General features: G+C 35.2%; 1 protein-coding gene across 4 annotated transcripts in view; it reads left to right on the top strand.

The window, feature by feature from the left end:
* The window catches only part of cu (NADP/NADPH phosphatase nocturnin), a 153,394-nt gene that overhangs the window by 117,603 nt on the left and 14,651 nt on the right, over positions 1 to 21,140 (top strand). For all 4 annotated transcript variants that reach the window (XM_089105534.1, XM_089105535.1, XM_089105536.1 and 1 more), the window contains one exon: positions 15,100 to 15,221. In XM_089105534.1, coding sequence (XP_088961660.1) covers positions 15,100 to 15,221 — 122 coding nt within the window. The remainder of the gene's footprint in view (positions 1 to 15,099; positions 15,222 to 21,140) is intronic.

The raw sequence follows: 21,140 nt of genomic DNA, 5'->3' as shown, positions 1-21,140 counted from the left end.
GACATAACTGTGCGGATTTTCTTACCACATAGTTTACATTAAAGAGATTACAGAAATGGCCACATTTATCACAACTACTGCATTGTACTATGCGCAGCAACAAATTTAGTAATACAAGGTTTCACTGATTCTTTGATATACTAGCCAAAGTCTTCAATCGGGTAAAAGAAGGTAACAGTCTTGGGAATATGCACTTTAAATATTTACACTGTGAGCTAGTTGTATGGCACCAGAGGTGGATACGGAAATATTGTCTCAAAGGCACCAAAAAGACATGGGCTCCTTCATTAGTATTTTCGTCCCTCTACCCCTTTAAATATTCCAACTTTCGTCATTATGGGGGTGGGGGTGTACATGACCCTAAAACCACCTCCTGGATCTGCTCCTTTATGGCACACAAATCAGATGGTTACTAAGCACACCATCAACAGTTGGCAAAGGATTTCGATTCAGGCTGCCTTGGAAAAAGATGTACTCTTAGCTTATTCAAAAGAAGGGGAGTGGGAAGGATTTTACTATTGCCAGAGGTGGCTACTTTCCATAAAATCTCAATAAACTTATGCAGTTGAGAACTTTTTCCTTTACTATACTTCGCTCATCCTCTGTAACTCCGGGTGCAAGCTCTTCAGGTCGGCCATTTTGTAAAACAGAATTCGTCAAGTAATTTGGTTCCTCTTCTAAAAAAAATCTTTTAGTATCACAACCTTTCAAGACCTTTATTGTTTCAACAGTTTTAAATAAAAGTTCAAATAGGGATGAAATCCTTTTAATAGACAGTGTTTCACAAACAGTGATAAAATTTCACAAAAAAATTCTAAATATTTCTGTCACATATGCAGGGTTTTACTACTGATAACGGTCACTGCATATGTGACCGAAATATTTAGCATTTTTTATGAAATTTTATCACTGTTTGTGAAACACTGTCGATTATAACGATTTTATCCCTATTTGTACTTTTATTTATCGTCATGGAAAGTCAGTGTGGTCTCTGAAATTATCTTCAACAGTTTTCGTTGCACCTGTGGCTAGCTGTTTGTGCAACCCGTAGATTGGCATTTTTTTTTGTTTCGAAAGTAAACATGTTGTAACATCATGGTGGCTCGTGTTCAGTGAACATACCCCAGACTAGAAAAAAAATCCCGTTGAGGCTTTCTTTTTCTTTGCTACGATTATCCGTCTTTTCATCTATCAGTCTCCTAAATTTTTTAGTCGTCTTTGCTTTTACCATTAAAACGCACAAGGATTTCTAATGATGTAGCAGAATAACCACTACATCGATGGTAGCTTTGCAGACCATATTCTGAAATCCACACTTGAACGGGTAAAGCGCATGAATAGCAATGCACATATCTGTTCCTTCATTTGAAATCGAAAGTTGTTCCGTGAAGTCGAAAAACTTCGAGGCTACCATGGTTATACACCACGCCTGTGAAAGGGCCACTTAAAAAAAACTATTGCATACTGTCTATTAAGACCTACTGACCTAAGCTGGTTTTTAAAAGCCGTTAGAGTAGACCTTCTGCTAACCAAGGTGCAGTTTTATGCCTAGTTAAACATATATACATTGTATTTTCTGCTGAAAATTTGCTGACGGACAATTAAGCCACTCAAGCTAGAAACAATGTTTCACATGCACATTTGAAACCACAAATAAAGGGTCAAGCTAGTCAACTGTTGAAAAATTATTGCTCAGAACCGAAGTTTCAGAAAACACCACAAAGAATGAGATCATTCGTGACATAAACTTCGTAACATGTTGACTCAAATTGTATGACATCACATTTGTGACATCCCTGATTTAATTTAATCACATAATTAAGGACATCAACAAAGAATGACATCATTTCCTACTATAAGCCACTTTGTAGTAGTATTTAAAAGTATTATCAATAAAGAATGACATCATTTCCTACTATAAGCCACTTTGTAGTTAGTATTTAAAAGTATTATCAACAAAGAATGACATCATTTCCTACTATAAGCCACTTTGTAGTAGTATTTAAAAGTATTATTCCACTGATTAAAAAGAAGCATCAAAATTGAAATGCAATACAATAAAATCATTTTGAACTGAATCATGGATTGAGGACTGAGGACTCTATTTCTGCGGATGAACTGCCATGATTGACTAAATTATAAGACAAATTGCCCCATTTTGCCCATAATTGTTTTTGAGGTGAGTGCTACTTCTTAACTACGACCTTCGCAATTAAAGTCCTGTGTTTCTACTCTATACTTCGTTGTTATCCGTTCCACAATCTATCGGTGTAAACTGGAATGTTTACTGTCGCATAATATTTGTGTAAATTTGAAAAGTAATATCCCCTCCCCCCGAAATTTGTGTGAAGAAACGACATTTTCTCCCTAGGAAAATTGAAACTACTGGGAATTTTTTTATTGAATACCCCCTTCCGCCCTATAAAGATTAGTATAAGCGTGTAGCTATTTGTGTCCTGCAGCCAGGATCCTATCGACGGGGAAGGGGGGGTACTCGGTTTTGAACGTCCCCCCGGAAATTTTTGTTGGATTCGTAAAAAAAAAGTATCAAAAATGCATATAAATAAATTTTTGTTGTGTTTTGTAAAGTTTTTTCGTAACTCGAGCCCCCTTCCCCAAATGAAAATCCTGGATATGACTTTGCATGTGGCCATCTTAAAATCAATGCAAAAACTTGCAGCAAATTTATTACTGAGCAAGAAATTCCAAAGGGGTTTAATAATAATAAAAAAAATCAAGACAAGTGATTGTTATTCATATGTATGTTAAGGCTTTAACTAACTGTCACATTTTAAATGAATATACCTTCAAATTATTAAACAGATAATGGTTCACGAATCCCGATTCAATTTGGTTGGCTCTGGTCCATAGTTGTCAAATTTCATTGGACTTTTATAGTCCAAACTGCGAAAATCCTTAACCCGTTAAGTGTTTTATAATTTGATAAATCTTTAACATAATATTTATAAAAAAGTTGTACGAACAAGGTAAGTAATTCTTATGAAATAGTGCCAGGTTTCACTCCAGTTTTGAATTCATTGATTGTGAATTCGAGAGTGTAGAAAAATAGGAGACAGGTCTTAAAAATATGTACTTTGACAGAGCGGGGATGGGGTTAACGATAATTTCTCCCTAAACGTTTACTTTTCCAAGACAGAAAAATGCGTACGTTACGGATGCTATTAAACTAAACCCAAGGGAACCGGAACATATTTAGTACATCTCTCGAAAAAAAAATATATACCTAAAACTTTCATAAGAGTGCACTCGACAATTTCTCGGCGGTCGGATGAACACCATAGTAATGCCTAAAGGACAGGCCGACAGACACATGCTGGTTTTTATTTATTTAGATAAAAGATATAATAGTAACCATTCAATATATTTATTAATAATCGGCTTCTGAAACTCACAAACTGTGATTAAACAAGATCTGAACGTGATTAAACGAAAACTAAAGCGAATGATACCTGATAGTTTTTATCATTCATTAATTTTAAAAAAAGAAAAGTTTTCCTGAAGGAAGTAAAGAGCGAATTTGAAACTTTAAATGAATCTCATAAAAAAGTGACAAAGAAAGTGAGGAAAGGTGTCGTCCAATTTCATTTATTAAAGTTTAAATTGACTTGTGGAAATTTTTATAATTTTGTGGTTATATTTATGGTGTACCAACAGTACCAGCTCTTAGATTAACTTTTACTTTAATAATAATATACAGAGCGAAATTGGGAGGATTCGGCATCATCTCTTTTAATGCCCTTAAGAGACATCTAACCGACAAAAGGTGTTTGTTTATAAATAATGTTAAATTTTGAGCTTCGCGGCCTTAGCCAAATATATTGAGATAATAGTCCAGGAAGAGGATAAGAAGGTTGGCAAGTTTTTATGTGAAAATAACACTGTAATGCATACATTTTGAAGTTTAACCGTAATCGAATTCTAAGCTTCATAAGATTAAAGTTTAAATTTTGTGACCTTATTTAAATTAGCCGGTCTAACCATGGTTAAACTAATTAAATTTACCGATTAAACTACTCGGTTTAACCGTAATTAGATTTTAAGTACTTTAAAATTAAATTTAAAGCTTGGCTACCTTAGTCAATTACATTGTGATCATAGTTGAGGAAGTGGATAAGAAGGTTGGCAAGTTTTTATATGGAAATAGCACCGTAATAGATAATTTTTTTTGTTTAACCGTAATTCAATTCTAAGCTTCGTAAGATTAAAGTTTAGGCTAAGTGCGATGACCTTAATTAAATTAACCCTTTTAACCGTGATTAATTAAAAAAATGTTTCCACAAAATAAATTTTTCAAAGAAAAGAACTCCATTAAACCAAAAATTAGGAAAAATAGAATCAAATAATCGACGAAGCGTAAAACTACCACAAATCAGCATCAATAAATAAATGAAACCAAAAACGAACAGAAATTATAATAAATAACCAAGTCAAACTCAAAAGAAGCGGAAACTAACATAAGTAGGGCTCAAAAACCCTATGCCTTCTCAAGGCCAGAACATAACTTGCACTTTCTGGAAAAAAACAACAACAAATGAATGTGCATTGTCAGTTTAATATGCATATGCTGATATTTATTTGTTAATAATATTTTATTTTTTAAAGTTATAAAACTCAAAACATTTATTTTTTTTCAGTAAAATGCAAATTATGTTCTGGCCTTGGGAAGGCATATGGGTTTTGAGCCCCACTCATGTTAATTTCTGCTCGTTTTGAGTTGACTCGGTTATTTATTGTAATTTCTGTTCGTTTTTAGGTTCATTTATTGATACTGATTTGTGGTAATTTTACCTTTGGTAGATTATTGGATTCTATGTTTACTCATTTAATGGAGTTCTTTACTTTTCTTTGAAAAACTTATTTTGTGGAAATTTTTTTTTAAATTAGTTTCTGTTCGTTTTATATTGGCATAATCTTTTCAGGAAGAAAGACGATAATAGCTTAAATCTTTTCGGTTATGCTTTAAGAATTTATAGTTTGGCCTGCTATTTGTATGTTCGAGAGTAGTATGGGGTCAATAGATACAACGGGTGCCCTGATTCACCATACAAGAGGCCCACCATACAACGGGTACCCTGTCCCACCATACAAGAGGCCCACCTTACAAGCGGCCTACATATTAGAGTTACCAATCCCTCGTATCCTCTCTCTTAGCAACACACATACTCTACGAGATCTATCATTTTTTTGGAAACATTTTTCTAAACGAAAGACGTGCTATTACTTCGGGTGCCCACATAGGACATCATTTCAAGTGGACATTCTTATCTCGAATTCTGCGATATGGAGTTTTTCACTAGCGCTGCCAGGATTCTGAGCGGGCCTATTGCTCACGTGATCTTTGATAGAAGAATTTCTGTTTCGTTTGTCAAGCATTTCGTTCAATATTTGAAATAAATTTGAGGTGACAAGATATCTAACAAACATAGTTTTGCTATGGGTTCTAATATACAATTGGTACAGATCCTTTCGTACTCTAATGGTAAAGTAAAAGTAAAAAAGTAAGTATGACGGCACTAGACCCTTAAGGTCCAAACCGGCGGTGCTGATCTCCATTTCGTGGCCCTTCAGCCAGGAAGTGCAATGGGGGGCTGGGGGCCAGTCATCCTGTGATTTTGCACTCCCTTCCTGCTTACCTTCCCCAGATTTCTCCAGGTACCTATTTAGAGTTGGGTCGAATCTGGCTATGCTTACAGAGTCACACCACTGATCCGCGTTCCAAACCAAGTAACTGGCCTCGCCAGGGATCGAACCCGTGCCCCTTGGATAAAGAGCTCTCAACCCAGCGCAGTTCCACTTAGCCAGGACGAACTATACTAATCCATTGGTTTTATTACCGATGCAATCACACTAGTAACTGAGTTCGTGGTATCACGTAACCGACCAGGTATCATTTTTATGAAGAAGAAGGTTTAATGGTGATTCCTCCAATCCTGTCAACTTCACAGTCAAAGTCATAGATGGCGATATTGTTAACTCTATTAGTAGATGGTGTCATGTTTTCTTTTCCATCGATACATCTTTTAGCTTCTAAGAAGTTTTCCATTGAGTTTACGAAATTTTTATCTGAGGTATGAATCGAACGTGAGACCCATGATTTCCTATGATAAAAGAACGCCACGTTACTCGGCTGAGCCAACAAGCCATTAATGAAATTATGATTTTAGAAATACATTCTAATGCATTCAATGTATTGTTTCTGGGACGTTGGCCAACTGATGGTAAGCGTCACTACAGCTTTTTAATTGCGATTTTTAATTGCGCAATCGATTTCTCAATTGGACCAGTGATCTTTTTCCGGGCATCATTTTTGGCATCATCCCGAAAATGTGCATACCATGATGATTTGAGATGTACACTGGACAGGCATATTCTTTTCGTCCACACCAAATGACTTTATATTGACAATATGTTAAATGTTTTTGTATATCATATCATCTTTGGTTTTAAAAAACACTCCTACTACCGATTCCTGAACTATTGAATTCAATCCGTGAAATGTTTTTGAACTTGGACCTTCATGGGACGGTAAAAAGCAATATGAAAATTAAAAAGCGCAGAAAAACTGTCTTCGAGTTGTTTGTGAGTTTAGCCCTTGATGCACATCTTAGTCATTTTTGATTCTGAACATTTTCAACATTTTTTCTATGTCTTAAAATCACATCAAATATACTTCTAGGAAAAAATCACCTGTGACATTTTAAAAGTACAAAATAAGGATGATATAAATATGTCAGTTGCCATTTTTTCTATTAATTTCAATTTCAATTTATCATTCGAATAAAAACATAATACAAACATCAATAACAATAGAGATCCTAGAAGAGAACGTGTTAAGGACCAATAAAATTAAAAATTGAAGTGGCACTGATAAAAAAAAGATAGAAGAATAAAACATGGGTAATTAAAGCAAATTGGCTAAAAGTTGAAAGATTGAACTATATTATCAAGTTTTATTACATTGTTGTACAGCGTAGAAAAACTTGTCGCTAGCTCAACACTGGAGGGTATTTTGTTTCATTGAATAATAGATTTGTAAATGGGAGATTGCTGGGCAGCACTAGAAACGCATTTAGGAATTATATAGCTCTATCTGATGAACGGAGACTGTGGACATCCGAATTTTTAATGTTATAATAGGTTAGTAGCTGAGGAGGTATATTATTGTGGAAAGCAGAGTAAACAAGCGTTAAGTTTAGTTTTTGTATGATTTGATCTACTGGAGCTATGGCAAAACCTGAGTATAAATCACGGGTTGGATATAGACGGGGAAGCCGAAAAACTGCTTAAATGGCACGGTTTTGGGCAAATTTGAGTTTTTTAGTGAAGGACCGGTTTGTATTTCCCCAAACTGATCCGCAATAAGAAAAGTAAAAAAAAAATTAAAGGAATAATAGAGGGTAACTAGGATATCAGGAGGAAGAAAATAATTCGCACGCTTAATTATAGCTACTTGTCTCAAAATTATTGCTGTGATGTAAGAAATATGATTAGAGAATGACAAGCATGAGTCAATAAATACGCCAAGAAACTTGGCAACCTCTACTTGTGGGAGGATGCAGGAGGAGTACTTGAGACCAAGAGCAGGTTGGATTACGTCTTTGTTGTAGGGGGTTTTGAATAATACTATTCGATTTTTTTTTGCTATTAATGGTCATGTTATTTGTAAGGCACCACGCCTGGACTCTGTTCAGAAGGACTTGGGCAGAGGTTATTGCCGATGGTAAATTGGTGCCAGTGATGAAGAAGTTGCTGTCATCAGCAAATAGTACAGGATACACTGAAGGGCCCAGATCCATAACAATATCATTGATATATAGGAGAAATAAAATCGGGCCTAGAACGGAGCCTTGCGGGACACCCCTACGAACAGGTAAGGGCTGAGAGGATACTCCACCTAAGCTCATACTCTGTACCATTCCAGATATACAAGAGTCAAACCAAGAGAGGGGAACCCCACGAATACCGTAAATATTTAATTTACTTATTAAAATACTATGATCGACCGTGTCCAAGGCCTTAGAGAAATCCAGAAATAAGCCCAATACAGTTTTTTAAGGTCAAGTTGTGAGAGTATGAAGTGTGTGGCGTCAATTAGAGCATGAGAAATTGAAAATTTCGACCGAAAGCCATATTGATAAGGAGAAATCAAGGAAACAGAGTGCTGATTGCCAAACAGAAAGGGATACAGACGTCTGAAGATAATTCTGTCGAGCACTTTGGATATAACAGAAAAAATTGAGATTGGACGATAATTACCTATCTCAGTTGGATAACCCTTTTTAAGAACTGGAATAACTACAGCTGACTTTAGAAAATCAGGGAAAACTCCGGGGGTTAAAGATAGGTTGGTAATGTGCTTGATGGGCTCGTAAACAAAAGGAGATATGCTCTTCAGAAGCTTATTACTTAATCCAAGACAGTCAGGTGTAAAACTGCTAGGGAGAGAACCGATGATTTGAAATATCTCATTGCTATCAGTTGGGCAAAAAAAAATGGATCTAGAATTGAAGCAAGGGAGTACAGCCTGTAAGGAGGAGTGGGAGTCAGTAAGAGGAACATTAGAAAAATAGTTATTAAATGCGTCTGGTGCATGCAAAGGGTCAATTAATCTGCCATTTGTTCCTTTAAGGCAAATAAGTATAGAATTGAATTTTCTATTGTTTTGAGAGTATATCATTAATGGTGGACAAATCTTTTTCAGGTTTCCTTTGCAATTGAGAATTTTTGTATAATAATAATTTTTCTTCGCTTCACGGATGAGTTTAGTGCATAAGTTTATATAATTTATATTTTTTAATAGGTCAATATCACTGCTGGTCTTACAGGCTAACTTATATAATGTGTTTTTGCGATACGAGGAGACAATGAGGCTATGTGACATTCTGGGGGCATATAGGGATAGTTTCCGGTTAGGTTTACGAATAGGAAAAGTTGAATGGATAATTTCACTTAACCTTCGCGCAAAACCATTTGTGGCAGAATTTACCTCTTTACAATTTAAAACATCGGACCAGTCAGTGGTTCTTAGGCAATCGATAAAATGGGTCATATTTGCAGAGCTATAATTTCTAGTAGGTTTTGGTATATTACTTCTAAAACGTAGAGGTAGTGGTTGCGAAGGTAGTGACAAGTAAATAGGAAAATGGTCTGAAAGATCCGAAAATATTAGATTTGAGGACAGGTCATTTCCCAGGGAAGTAGATACATAAAAGTTATCAGTTAATGTTGAAGTTGAAATCACGGGATCAACTCTACTGGGGAAAAAAATTGTGGGTACAACACCACTCGCGGTCACTGATTAAAAAAAGTGTCAGATTCAATATTTTTACCAGCATTGAGTAGGTTACAATTAAAGTACCAAAGAACTATTGCCTTTTTATGGGGTGGATTAATAAAATTAGAGAAATCATCAAACAGATTACAAAAACATGAGGTTGGAAATTGAGGAGGTTTATAAAGCAAGGAGAGTATATAGGAATTTTGGCCGATAACTATGTTAACAATCATTGAATAAATACATCTGAGATTTATTTGTGTAGAGAAAATAGATTCGCACTCGGATAGCCTGGTAAAATTTACATTCGAACGGATGTAAAGTGAAATACCCGCAGAACACTTTGTCAATCTTCTGGGCATATGGATTATTTTGTAACCAGGGAGTAAAAAATCACTAGTGTCATCATTATCGGAAAGCCATGTCTCTGTTAATCCTATTACGTCAAAAGGGCAAACAGACACCATTGAATGAAATTAAATCTTTAATTTGAGCCACTTATCCCGGATGCTTCTGATGTTGAAACAAAGAACATTAAGGGAATTATTATTGGCTAGTTTTGGCTTCACACTGGTAGCAAAATCGAGAATATCAAGGTATTTACAATTAGCATGAGTTAAGGTAATATCGGTGCGGCTTATAGGGTTGGCATGCTGGTTACTTTCTATATCGGAATCATTAAAAGCAATGTTATTAGAAAGGGATAAATTAGTTAAAAACTAAAAGTCACACATTAATTAGACGTCAGGCATTCTTTTTGGGTATTTTCTCGCTTGGGTTTTGCTTTGAAGATCATCCTCGCCTGAAGAGACTTCGTGAGGGGTCGTCAATTTCTGTGTAACTGTATTGGTCGGCTTTTTCTTGTTTTTTTTTTATTTTGCTATGACTTGGGGCTTCTACCATCGTTTCAGGTGCTAGTGATTCTGTCAAATTTCTGGGGGACCTGGTAACTGTTGGGATCTTAGGAAATGTTGAGTTGGAATTGCATTCCATGCCTTCTTTGAAGGATAAAAGTTGGACCGTAGCTTTTTGCCAGATTTCCTCTGCTAAGAGCGTAGTAACGGCCTTTTTTTAAGGATATTTTTCAGTTAATCTGGTTCACTGACAACCTCGATAAGATGGGAAACTGCGAGATATGTGGCTGACCTTTGCCATTCTTGATTACAAGGATGAATAACTTGTGGATGCGATAAACTGGAAGTTGGTAAGAGGAAGGCTGCGATTTGGCATTAAGTAGAGGAAATTGAGTGGAACATTGGGTAAATGAGAAGCCTTTATCTAGTTAGGATGGGACCTGTTTCCTCTGGTTCTTTGAAACTTAAGTTTGGCTATTTAAGGGTCGACTTGGAGTTGGCTGTCTAGGGATTGTAGCCGCTAACACGGAGTAGGGCAAGTTCAATCTCACAGAGGTTCGGAGGATCTCGGCTCTCTTTTGATAGGCCGGACAAAGTTGCTTCTCAAGTGCCGTGTGCCCCATATTATTACAATTTTTACAGTAGGCGTCTTTCTTGGTGCAATTTTCTGTAACGTGGCTAGGTTTATCACATTTTCGACATGATTGGAGTGACTATTTACAATTATTTTTGCTATGACTATGAGCTAGGCAAATTGTGCATTGTAGGGGCTTTGGTTTATAGGACTTATGGCGAAGGGCCATGCCATACAAAAAAAAAACTTCTCTTTGCAACTCGTTTTTGCATACAATGAGCACTGAGTGACTGAGTATAAGATTGCCATCATTTTTCAAGCTGAGTCTTGTGGCTGTTGTTGGCTGGACGGGATGACCCGAAGAATCAATTAGTTCAGCTGTAAATTCCTCTATTGGTATACCGGTGGCAACACCATAAATCACGTATCTATACGACTTTTCTACTTCTTTTGAAGTGACAAAGATTCTGGAACCCTCAACGATTAGTTCCTTGGATCTTGAAAGGACTGAATCTGCGGCCTTGTGAGAGGTAAAAAAAAGATCTATCCGACCGTCTTTCAGGAAAACTACTTCAAAAGTTGAGTTAGCTAGTAGAAATATAGGCTTTCTAATATCCATTAACCGATATCTAGTAAAGGGTTGACCCTTGGTTTTCTTGATGGTCACAATGTAATAGTATGGCTGATCTAAAGAGATAGGTAGTGATTCAATTGGTGGGGAATCACCAGGGAGTGATATAATCTCGGGTTGGGGTTCTTCAGGGGATGATCTAATTGCCTCATTTTTCTTTTTTTGCCAGGGGTTTCACCAGTACTTTTGGCTTGAAGGATGTTTAGGGCTTGTATCCCCTTAAGAAGTGTGGTTTATTTAGACATAGGAATGGGGGGGGGGGGTTGTAGTTAAGTTTCTTTTTGAGGGCAGGAAAGGTGAGACATCTATGTCCTCTTCAGGAGGTTCTTTTGTGTCAGAGATGAGCTATTTGGGACTAAAAATCTCACCTCTGATTTCTTTCACTTTTCAGGACTGTAATACAAATCCTATAATCCAATTAACAAGAACCAAGGTCACTAATATCACTTAGGAAGGTCCAGGGATTTGCACGGTCTGTAAATGTTCAAGTTACACACGGGGAATTTCGACTGCCAAATACCAAGAGTGAAAACACCAATTAGGTGTTAACACAGCGGAAGCGAGTTCATAACTGAATTATTAGAAAAACAATGTTTATAGTGGTGTTTTTTTTTTACATAGATTTTTTTCATTTTTTTCCATGTCTTAAAATCACATCAAATATACTTCTAGCAAAAAAACTACCCGTAATATTTTAAAAGTACAAAATGAGGATGATATAATTATGTCAGTCGTGATTTTTTCCGTCTTTTGGATCCATGTACCTTGAGTAAGATTAAGATTCTTCTTTATATTTGGAAGTTTTGGTACCAATGACATGAGATTAAAGTGTTTTTTCCTCTCTTGGCTCCAGGTGCCTTAGCTTCAATTAAGATTTGTCTTTATATTTGGAAGTTTTGATTCCAAGGACACGATATTAAAAAATTTTCATCTCTTTGATCCATGTCCCTCAGGTCCAATTTAGATATTTTCTTTATATTTGGAAGTTCTGGTATCAAGGACATGAAATTAAAATGTTTTTTCATCTCTTGGATCCATGTACCTTAGGTCGAATTAAGATTTTTCTTTATATTCTGAAAATTTTGCTATCAAGGACTTGAAATTAAAATGTTTGGTCGTCTCTTGGATCCATGTATCTTAGGTTCAATTAAGATTTTTCTTTATATTTGGAAGTTTTGCTACCAAGGACATGCAATTAAAATGTTTCTTTTATCTCTTGGATCCTTGTACCTTCGTTCGAATTAAGATTTTCTTTATATTTTGGAAGTTTTGCCACCAAGGACTAGAAATTAAAATGTTTTTTCGTCTCTTGGATCTATGTACCTTATGTTCTATTAAAATTTTCTTTATATTTGGAAATTTGGCTACCAAGGACAAGAAATTAAAGCGTTTTTACAACTCTTGGATCCATGTACTTTAGCTCCAACCAAGATATTTGTTTATACTTCGAAGTTTTGTCACCAATGGTTTCAAATTCAAATGTGTGTTGGCGTCTTGGTTTCAACTACCTTAACTTCAATTAAAGTTTTTCTTTATATTTGGAAGTTTTGCTACCAATAGCATGAAATTACAATGTTTTTTCGACCGTTTGTCCAAGATTGGGCAGTAGCCTATTTTCCAAGATTAGACTCAAGCTAAAAATTCGCAATTACGATTAGGCTAGCCTCTACTATTAACTGTCTGTGTATTTAAAATGGTTTCCGTTGTATATGGGTGAAATACTCAAACTAATGAAATGCTTACTACAAGAAGGGTAGTTTCAGCCTGAGATCATTACTCCACCAGAACTAAAAAAAACATTTAATCCTGAAAACTCAAATCCAAACGAATATTGTGTTATCTCAGTTATTCTGTTTTCAGTTCAATTCAGTTTGGTTTATTACAGATTTAAATAAATACATTCCCATTCATAAAGAAATTGTCAATTTTGTGCCCAACTGTTGTGGAAATCTTATACTCCCTGCACTTGAACGCAGAATTACAAGCATCTATATTCATGTGTGTAAATAGTTTTGACCCTTGAGAAAGTAGGGAGGGGGGGGGGTGGTCAGAGAAAAAACTGGGAGTAAATAGCAAAACAACACCGAAAGAAATATAATCACCATAGTTGCATATTACACCTTAGTATGTAAATGCACTGGGCAATGGTGACTTTCTGTACTGCTATGACGGGGCGACTGTACTTCGAAAATTTCAAAAATTGACGAATTAACGAGGCTGATTTAAAAGGCGTCATATCCCTCGAAACAGACTTTACCAGGAGATCTGCGGTATCCGAATATTTTTTCATTTATGCTGAATGCTCGTTATAACAATTAGTGGTTTATTGAGACGCGTATTTTATGCTAAGGCCGGTCATACAATTAGTACTCTTGGTGTAAATTATAGAATAGTTAATAGCATAGTTCGTTTCTTGCAGCAATAACTTGTTTATCTTAATATTTGTTATATTAGATGTCATGACGTCAGACACATCAAAAGTACCTAACGCGTCGCGAGTCCTTCACTCAGTTTAAACACATGGTTATATACACTATTAGATGCCATGAAGTCAGACACATCAAAAGTGAAAAGTACGTAACACATCGCTAGTCCTTCACTCAGTTTAAACACATGGTCATATACACTATTAGATGTCATGACGTCAGGCACGTTAAAAGTGAAAAGTACGTAACACATCACTAGTCTTTCACTCAGTTTAAACACATCTTCGTATACACTAGTAGATTTCATGTCGTCAGACACATCAAAATGGAAAAGTACGTTACACGTTGCTAGGCCTTCACTGAGTTTAAAGAGATGGTCATATACACTATTAGATGCTATGACGTCAGACACATCAAAAGTGAAAAGCACGTAACACATCGCTAGTCCTTCACTCAGTTTAAACACATGGTCATATAGGCTATTAGATGTCATGACGTCAGGCACGTTAAAAGTGAAAAGTACGTAACACATCACTAGTCTTTCACTCAGTTTAAACACATGGTCATATACGCTAATACATCACTAGTCTTTGGTCATATACGCTATTAGATGTCATGACGACAGGTACATCAAAAGTACAGAACATGTCGCTAGTCCTACCCCCAGCTTAAACGTCAATATTGGCAGAGAAGGATATGTCTTCTAGGCGGCTAATTATTGCAGCGGAAAGTTTCACAGAGAATGTTTTAGAGGCACGGAAGTTATAATTTCAAAGTGTTGAGTGCTATTGTTTGATTTGTTCAATTTTTATTATTATTTTTTTCTGTCTTTTTTGTGTATATGGCCACTGGCTTTTAAGTACACGTGTATGTATATGTATACATCTGTGGAAGTTCAACTTGAAGTAAATGACTGATGGCTATATGGAAGTCTATATGGAGGATGGCTGCTGATGGTAATGCGGCTTTGAACAGAGCTCTTTCCGTTTTGTCTGCCAGAAGTGTTTCGTCTTTCAGTTATTCCGATCGAGCTGTGTGCTTGCTTAAATTCCCCACTCCCAAAAGGTCATAAAGTCAGGGTTTAACAGAACATACGGCACTCACATGCGTTTTTAGGGCGGGAAATCGCCCCTCTCCCCTTTGAAGAATGTATACTTCTATGATTATTTTTGTATTTCTTTGTATTTTATTCAAAAATCACTTGTTTTTGAAGATATACCTCTCCATTCTTCGAAAAAAAAATCCCACGCCCATACGTGATCAAATGTGTGTAGGCGGGGCTTGTATATTTATTTTTAAATTTCTGACCTTTTTTTTAGCTCTTGGTGAATATACTGACCGTTTTGTATTATGCCCTCCTGAAGCTATGGAATGGAATTTCAGAAGATTCAGAATTCTTGAAGGAATATTAGAATATGATCCAGATATTGTCGTTATGCAAGTAAGTCGATCGTCAATTTATCGTGTTCCTAAGCTCTTTTTCAAAACAGGTCTTTTTTTTGGGGGGGGGGAGGGGGAGATAAATTTACACACAGCATTTGAAACAGAGTCTATTGTTGTCGTGTCTTTTTAGTTTATCTTTTTTTATCTAGGTGCTTCAGTTAGTTTTTGTCGTTTTAATGGGAAAGAATTATGCGTAAAATTTCACTTTAGAGGTTGGGTTAGGGTGTTCCAGGCACTTGGTAGAAAATGTCTGCTAAGCATAAAAAAAAGCTAAAAAAGGGAAAAAAAGTAGAGAAACTAAAAATTTTGAAGAATGCCATGAGTAGGCAGATGCGTAAGAATTTATTTGTAGGATCATCCTCATTTCTCGGGATGGGAGGTAACCAAAAACAAGTTACACCTTCATCTTTTAAAGCAGGGAAGAAACCAAAGCCCCTCCTCATGTTCCTCTGTACTTGGCTGGTTCTGACTTCCATAGGTTTTTTAGAATAACTGTTTTGTATTTTCATACACTCCTAGACTTTAGATGGATGTGCAGCACCCATTTAAATTACCATTTAATTAATATTAAATCGTCATTTAATTACCATTAAATACCATTAAGTTATCATTTAATTATAATTACCATTTTAATTGCTTTTGAGAGTAAAGATGAATCTCTTGGACGTCAGTTGGATATGATAGTGCTCATTGGGTACATCCCAAATTATTCGCTTTGTTTTGTTGCACCATTCCTTGTCGACAGATGACTCCAGATGCGTATACAGCATTCACCTTAGATTACGGTGGCTTCAAGAATTATAAACGAAGATGGGATGAATCCTGGTTCGAATTGATTGAGCCACTTACGAATGACTGAGACTCTTGGCTTACAACAATGAGGAAACCACTGGACGGCAGGGAGAGCTGAGATGCCTGGAGTCCTGCTACAAGTAAGTAAGGACTGCAAACCGTACTTGCGAGTGATAAGGATGAATTCGTTGGACGCCAGTGTGTGAAGACACTGGTTCCAGTGCCCCCCCCCTTCTAAGACTGTTTTTTTTAGTACTGTGTTTCGGATTTTCCCTCTGTCGGACTGTTGTAAGTGTCCCTACGAGTTTGTCTTGTCGTCCTGACAAAAGGTGACACAAGAGGAGAAATCTCCTCGGAAGGAGGTGAAGGGATGTACTTGTAAAATACAGTCAGTGACAGCACATCAACGTTTCATTTAAAAGTTGCAGTTGGTCTTTGGTATTGTTACATCCTGTCATGATAGACTTCTGCAGAATCCTCTGAGACGCTCTCCGGGAACATCCCAATCTGTTTATCATGTTGTCTTGCACCGCTCCTTGTTGACAGAGGGCTCCAGTTGGGTGTATAGCATTCACCTAGATTACTGCAAGTCGACTTGCCCGTAATAAGGATGAATCCTATGGATACCAGTGAATGAAGATAGTGATTCCAGTGCCACCTAAAACTTTTTTTTTACTACTTTTTTGTTTCCCTCTGTCGGACTGTTATCAGTGTCTCTAAGAATTTGTCTCGTCGTTCTGACAAACGTTGGCAACAAGGAGAGAAATCTCCTCAGAAGGAGGTGAAGGGATGTATTCGTAAAAGACAGTCAGTGACATCACCTCAACATTTCACTTAAAAGTAGCTGTTTGTCTTTGAGCTTGCTACATCCTGCCATGATAGCCCTCTATGGAAAGATCTCGTGGTGGTGTAAAGTAATTTTTGAAAGCCAAGGGTGGATCAAGGGGGGCGGGGGACTTCCCCCCCCCCCCAAGTTTTTCTGGTGCCCTCATTTATTTTTCTTTTTTAACTCTTTTTTTTAAATACACTTGTCAATTTGATCAATTATTGGTGCCCTTGTCATATCCCCCCTCGAGATCTTGCTCTAGATCCGCCTTTACTGGGAGCCCCAGTAAAAAATGGGCAACTTTACGCATCAAGTCTTGTATAGAGAAATGACTGAGCTGAATGGAAAAAAGAAAACTGAAAATCTCTCCAAAAATGCGCATGAAGTTCTTATTTTATCATAAATAAGGTGATTTAACTGTCATATATAAAACATTCCAGTTATACCTACGGATTCATAAGTGGTAAAATTTTATTTTTTTGGAGAAGTGAACAGTTTTTCGCCAACTTTTCAGAGATAATAATAATCACTCGAAATATCTAAAAAAGGTTCGTCAACAGTACTGAAAATCGGAGTTTATTTCACTAAAAATCAGGTGATTCAACTGCCATATATAAAACATTCCAGTTATACCTACAGATTCATAAGTGGTAAAATTTAATTTTTTAGAGAAGTGAATATTTTTTTACGCCAACTTTTCAGAGATAATTATAACTACTCGAAATACCTACGAAATGTTCATCAACAGCACTGAGGATCGGAGTTTATTTCACCAAAAATCAGGTGATTCAACTGCCATATATAAAACATTCCAGTTATACCTTCAGATTCATAAGTGGTAAAATTTTATTTTTTGGATTAAGTAAACATTTTTTTGCCTACTTTTTAGAGATAATAATAATCACTCGAAATATATAAGAAAAGTTCGTTAACAGCACTGAGGATTGGAGTTTATTTCACCAAGAATCAGGTGATTCAACTGCCATATATAAAACATTCCAGTTATACCTTCAGATTCATAAGTGGTAAAATTTTATTTTTTGGTTAAGTGAACATTTTTTCGCCTACTTTTTAGAGATAAATAATAATCACTCGAAATATCTAAGAAACCTCAACAGTATTGAGGATCGGAGTTTATTTCACCAAAAATCAGGTGATTCAACTGCCATATATAAAACATTCCAGTTATACCTACAGATTCATAATTGGTAAAATTTTATTTTTTGCACAAGTGAACATTTTTTCGCCTACTTTTTAGAGATAATAATAATCACTCTAAATATCTAAGAAAGTTTCATCAACAGTATTGAGGATCGGAGTTTATTTCACCAAAAATCAGGTGATTCAACTGCCATATATAAAACATTCCAGTTATACCTACAGATTCATAAGTGGTAAAATTTTATTTTTTGGACAAGTGAACATTTTTTCGCCTACTTTTTAGAGATAATAATAATCACTCGAAATATCTAAGAAAGGTTCATCAACAGTATTGAGGATCGGAGTTTATTTCATCAAAAATCAGGTAATACAACTGCCATATATAAAACATTCCAGTTATACCTACAGATTCATAAGTGGTAAAATTTTATTTTTTGGACAAGTGAACATTTTTTCGCCTACTTTTTAGAGATAATAATAATCACTCGAAATATCTAAGAAAGGTTCGTCAACAGTACTGAAAATTGGAGTTTATTTCACTAAAAATCAGGTGATTCAACTGCCATATATAAAACATTCCAGTTATACCTACAGATTCATAAGTGGTAAAATTTAATTTTTTAGAGAAGTGAATATTTTTTTACGCCAACTTTTCAGATATAATTATAACTACTCGAAATACCTACGAAAAGTTCATCAACAGCACTGAGGATCGGAGTTTATTTCACCAAAAATCAGGTGATTCAACTGCCATATATAAAACATTCCAGTTATACCTTCAGATTCATAAGTGGTAAAATTTTATTTTTTGGATTAAGTAAACATTTTTTTGCCTACTTTTTAGAGATAATAATAATCACTCGAAATATATAAGAAAAGTTCGTTAACAGCACTGAGGATTGGAGTTTATTTCACCAAGAATCAGGTGATTCAACTGCCATATATAAAACATTCCAGTTATACCTTCAGATTCATAAGTGGTGAAATTTTATTTTTTGGTTAAGTGAACATTTTTTCGCCTACTTTTTAGAGATAATAATAATCACTCGAAATATCTAAGAAACCTCAACAGTATTGAGGATCGGAGTTTATTTCACCAAAAATCAGGTGATTCAACTGCCATATATAAAACATTCCAGTTATACCTACAGATTCATAATTGGTAAAATTTTATTTTTTGCACAAGTGAACATTTTTTCGCCTACTTTTTAGAGATAATAATAATCACTCGAAATATCTAAGAAAGGTTCATCAACAGTATTGAGGATCGGAGTTTATTTCACCAAAAATCAGGTGATTCAACTGCCATATATAAAACATTCCAGTTATACCTACAGATTCATAAGTGGTAAAATTTTATTTTTTGGACAAGTGAACATTTTTTCGCCTACTTTTTAGAGATAATAATAATCACTCGAAATATCTAAGAAAGGTTCATCAACAGTATTGAGGATCGGAGTTTATTTCACCAAAAATCAGGTAATACAACTGCCATATATAAAACATTCCAGTTATACCTACAGATTCATAAGTGGTAAAATTTTATTTTTTGGACAAGTGAACATTTTTTCGCCTACTTTTTAGAGATAATAATAATCACTCGAAATATCTAAGAAAGGTTCGTCAACAGTACTGAAAATCGGAGTTTATTTCACTAAAAATCAGGTGATTCAACTGCCATATATAAAACATTCCAGTTATACCTACAGATTCATAAGTGGTAAAATTTAATTTTTTAGAGAAGTGAATATTTTTTTACGCCAACTTTTAAGAGATAATTATAACTACTCGAAATACCTACGAAAAGTTCATCAACAGCACTGATGATCGGAGTTTATTTCACCAAAAATCAGGTGATTCAACTGCCATATATAAAACATTCCAGTTATACCTTCAGATTCATAAGTGGTAAAATTTTATTTTTTGGATTAAGTAAACATTTTTTTGCCTACTTTTTAGAGATAATAATAATCACTCGAAATATATAAGAAAAGTTCGTTAACAGCACTGAGGATTGGAGTTTATTTCACCAAGAATCAGGTGATTCAACTGCCATATATAAAACATTCCAGTTATACCTTCAGATTCATAAGTGGTAAAATTTTATTTTTTGGTTAAGTGAACATTTTTTCGCCTACTTTTTAGAGATAATAATAATCACTCGAAATATCTAAGAAACCTCAACAGTATTGAGGATCGGAGTTTATTTCACCAAAAATCAGGTGATTCAACTGCCATATATAAAACATTCCAGTTATACCTACAGATTCATAATTGGTAAAATTTTATTTTTTGGACAAGTGAACATTTTTTCGCCTACTTTTTAGAGATAATAATAATCACTCGAAATATCTAAGAAAGGTTCATCAACAGTATTGAGGATCGGAGTTTATTTCACCAAAAATCAGGTGATTCAACTGCCATATATAAAACATTCCAGTTATACCTTCAGATTCATAAGTGGTAAAATTTTATTTTTTGGACAAGTGAACATTTTTTCGCCTACTTTTTAGAGATAATAATAATCACTCGAAATATCTAAGAAAAGTTAATCAATAGTATTGAGGATCGGAGTTTATTTCACCAAAAATCAGGTGATTCAACTGCCATATATAAAACATTCCAGTTATACCTACAGATTCATAATTGGTAAAATTTTATTTTTTGGTTAAGTGAACATTTTTTCGCCTACTTTTTAGAGATAATAATAATCACTCGAAATATCTAAGAAACCTCAACAGTATTGAGGATCGGAGTTTATTTCACCAAAAATCAGGTGATTCAACTGCCATATATAAAACATTCCAGTTATACCTACAGATTCATAATTGGTAAAATTTTATTTTTTGGACAAGTGAACATTTTTTCGCCTACTTTTTAGAGATAATAATAATCACTCGAAATATCTAAGAAAGGTTCCTCAACAGTATTGAGGATCGGAGTTTATTTCACCAAAAATCAGGTGATTCAACTGCCATATATAAAACATTCCAGTTATACCTTCAGATTCATAAGTGGTAAAATTTTATTTTTTGGACAAGTGAACATTTTTTCGCCTACTTTTTAGAGATAATAATAATCACTCGAAATATCTAAGAAACCTCAACAGTATTGAGGATCGGAGTTTATTTGATCAAA

The sequence above is a fragment of the Artemia sp. Qi Xiang Cuo genome, chromosome 19 (genome assembly GCF_049724085.1).
Source record: "Artemia sp. Qi Xiang Cuo chromosome 19, ASM4972408v1, whole genome shotgun sequence".
Lineage (NCBI taxonomy): Eukaryota > Metazoa > Arthropoda > Branchiopoda > Anostraca > Artemiidae > Artemia > Artemia sp. Qi Xiang Cuo.
Note: the sequence above shows the minus strand (reverse complement) of the source record. Positions and strands in the feature narration are given on the sequence as shown.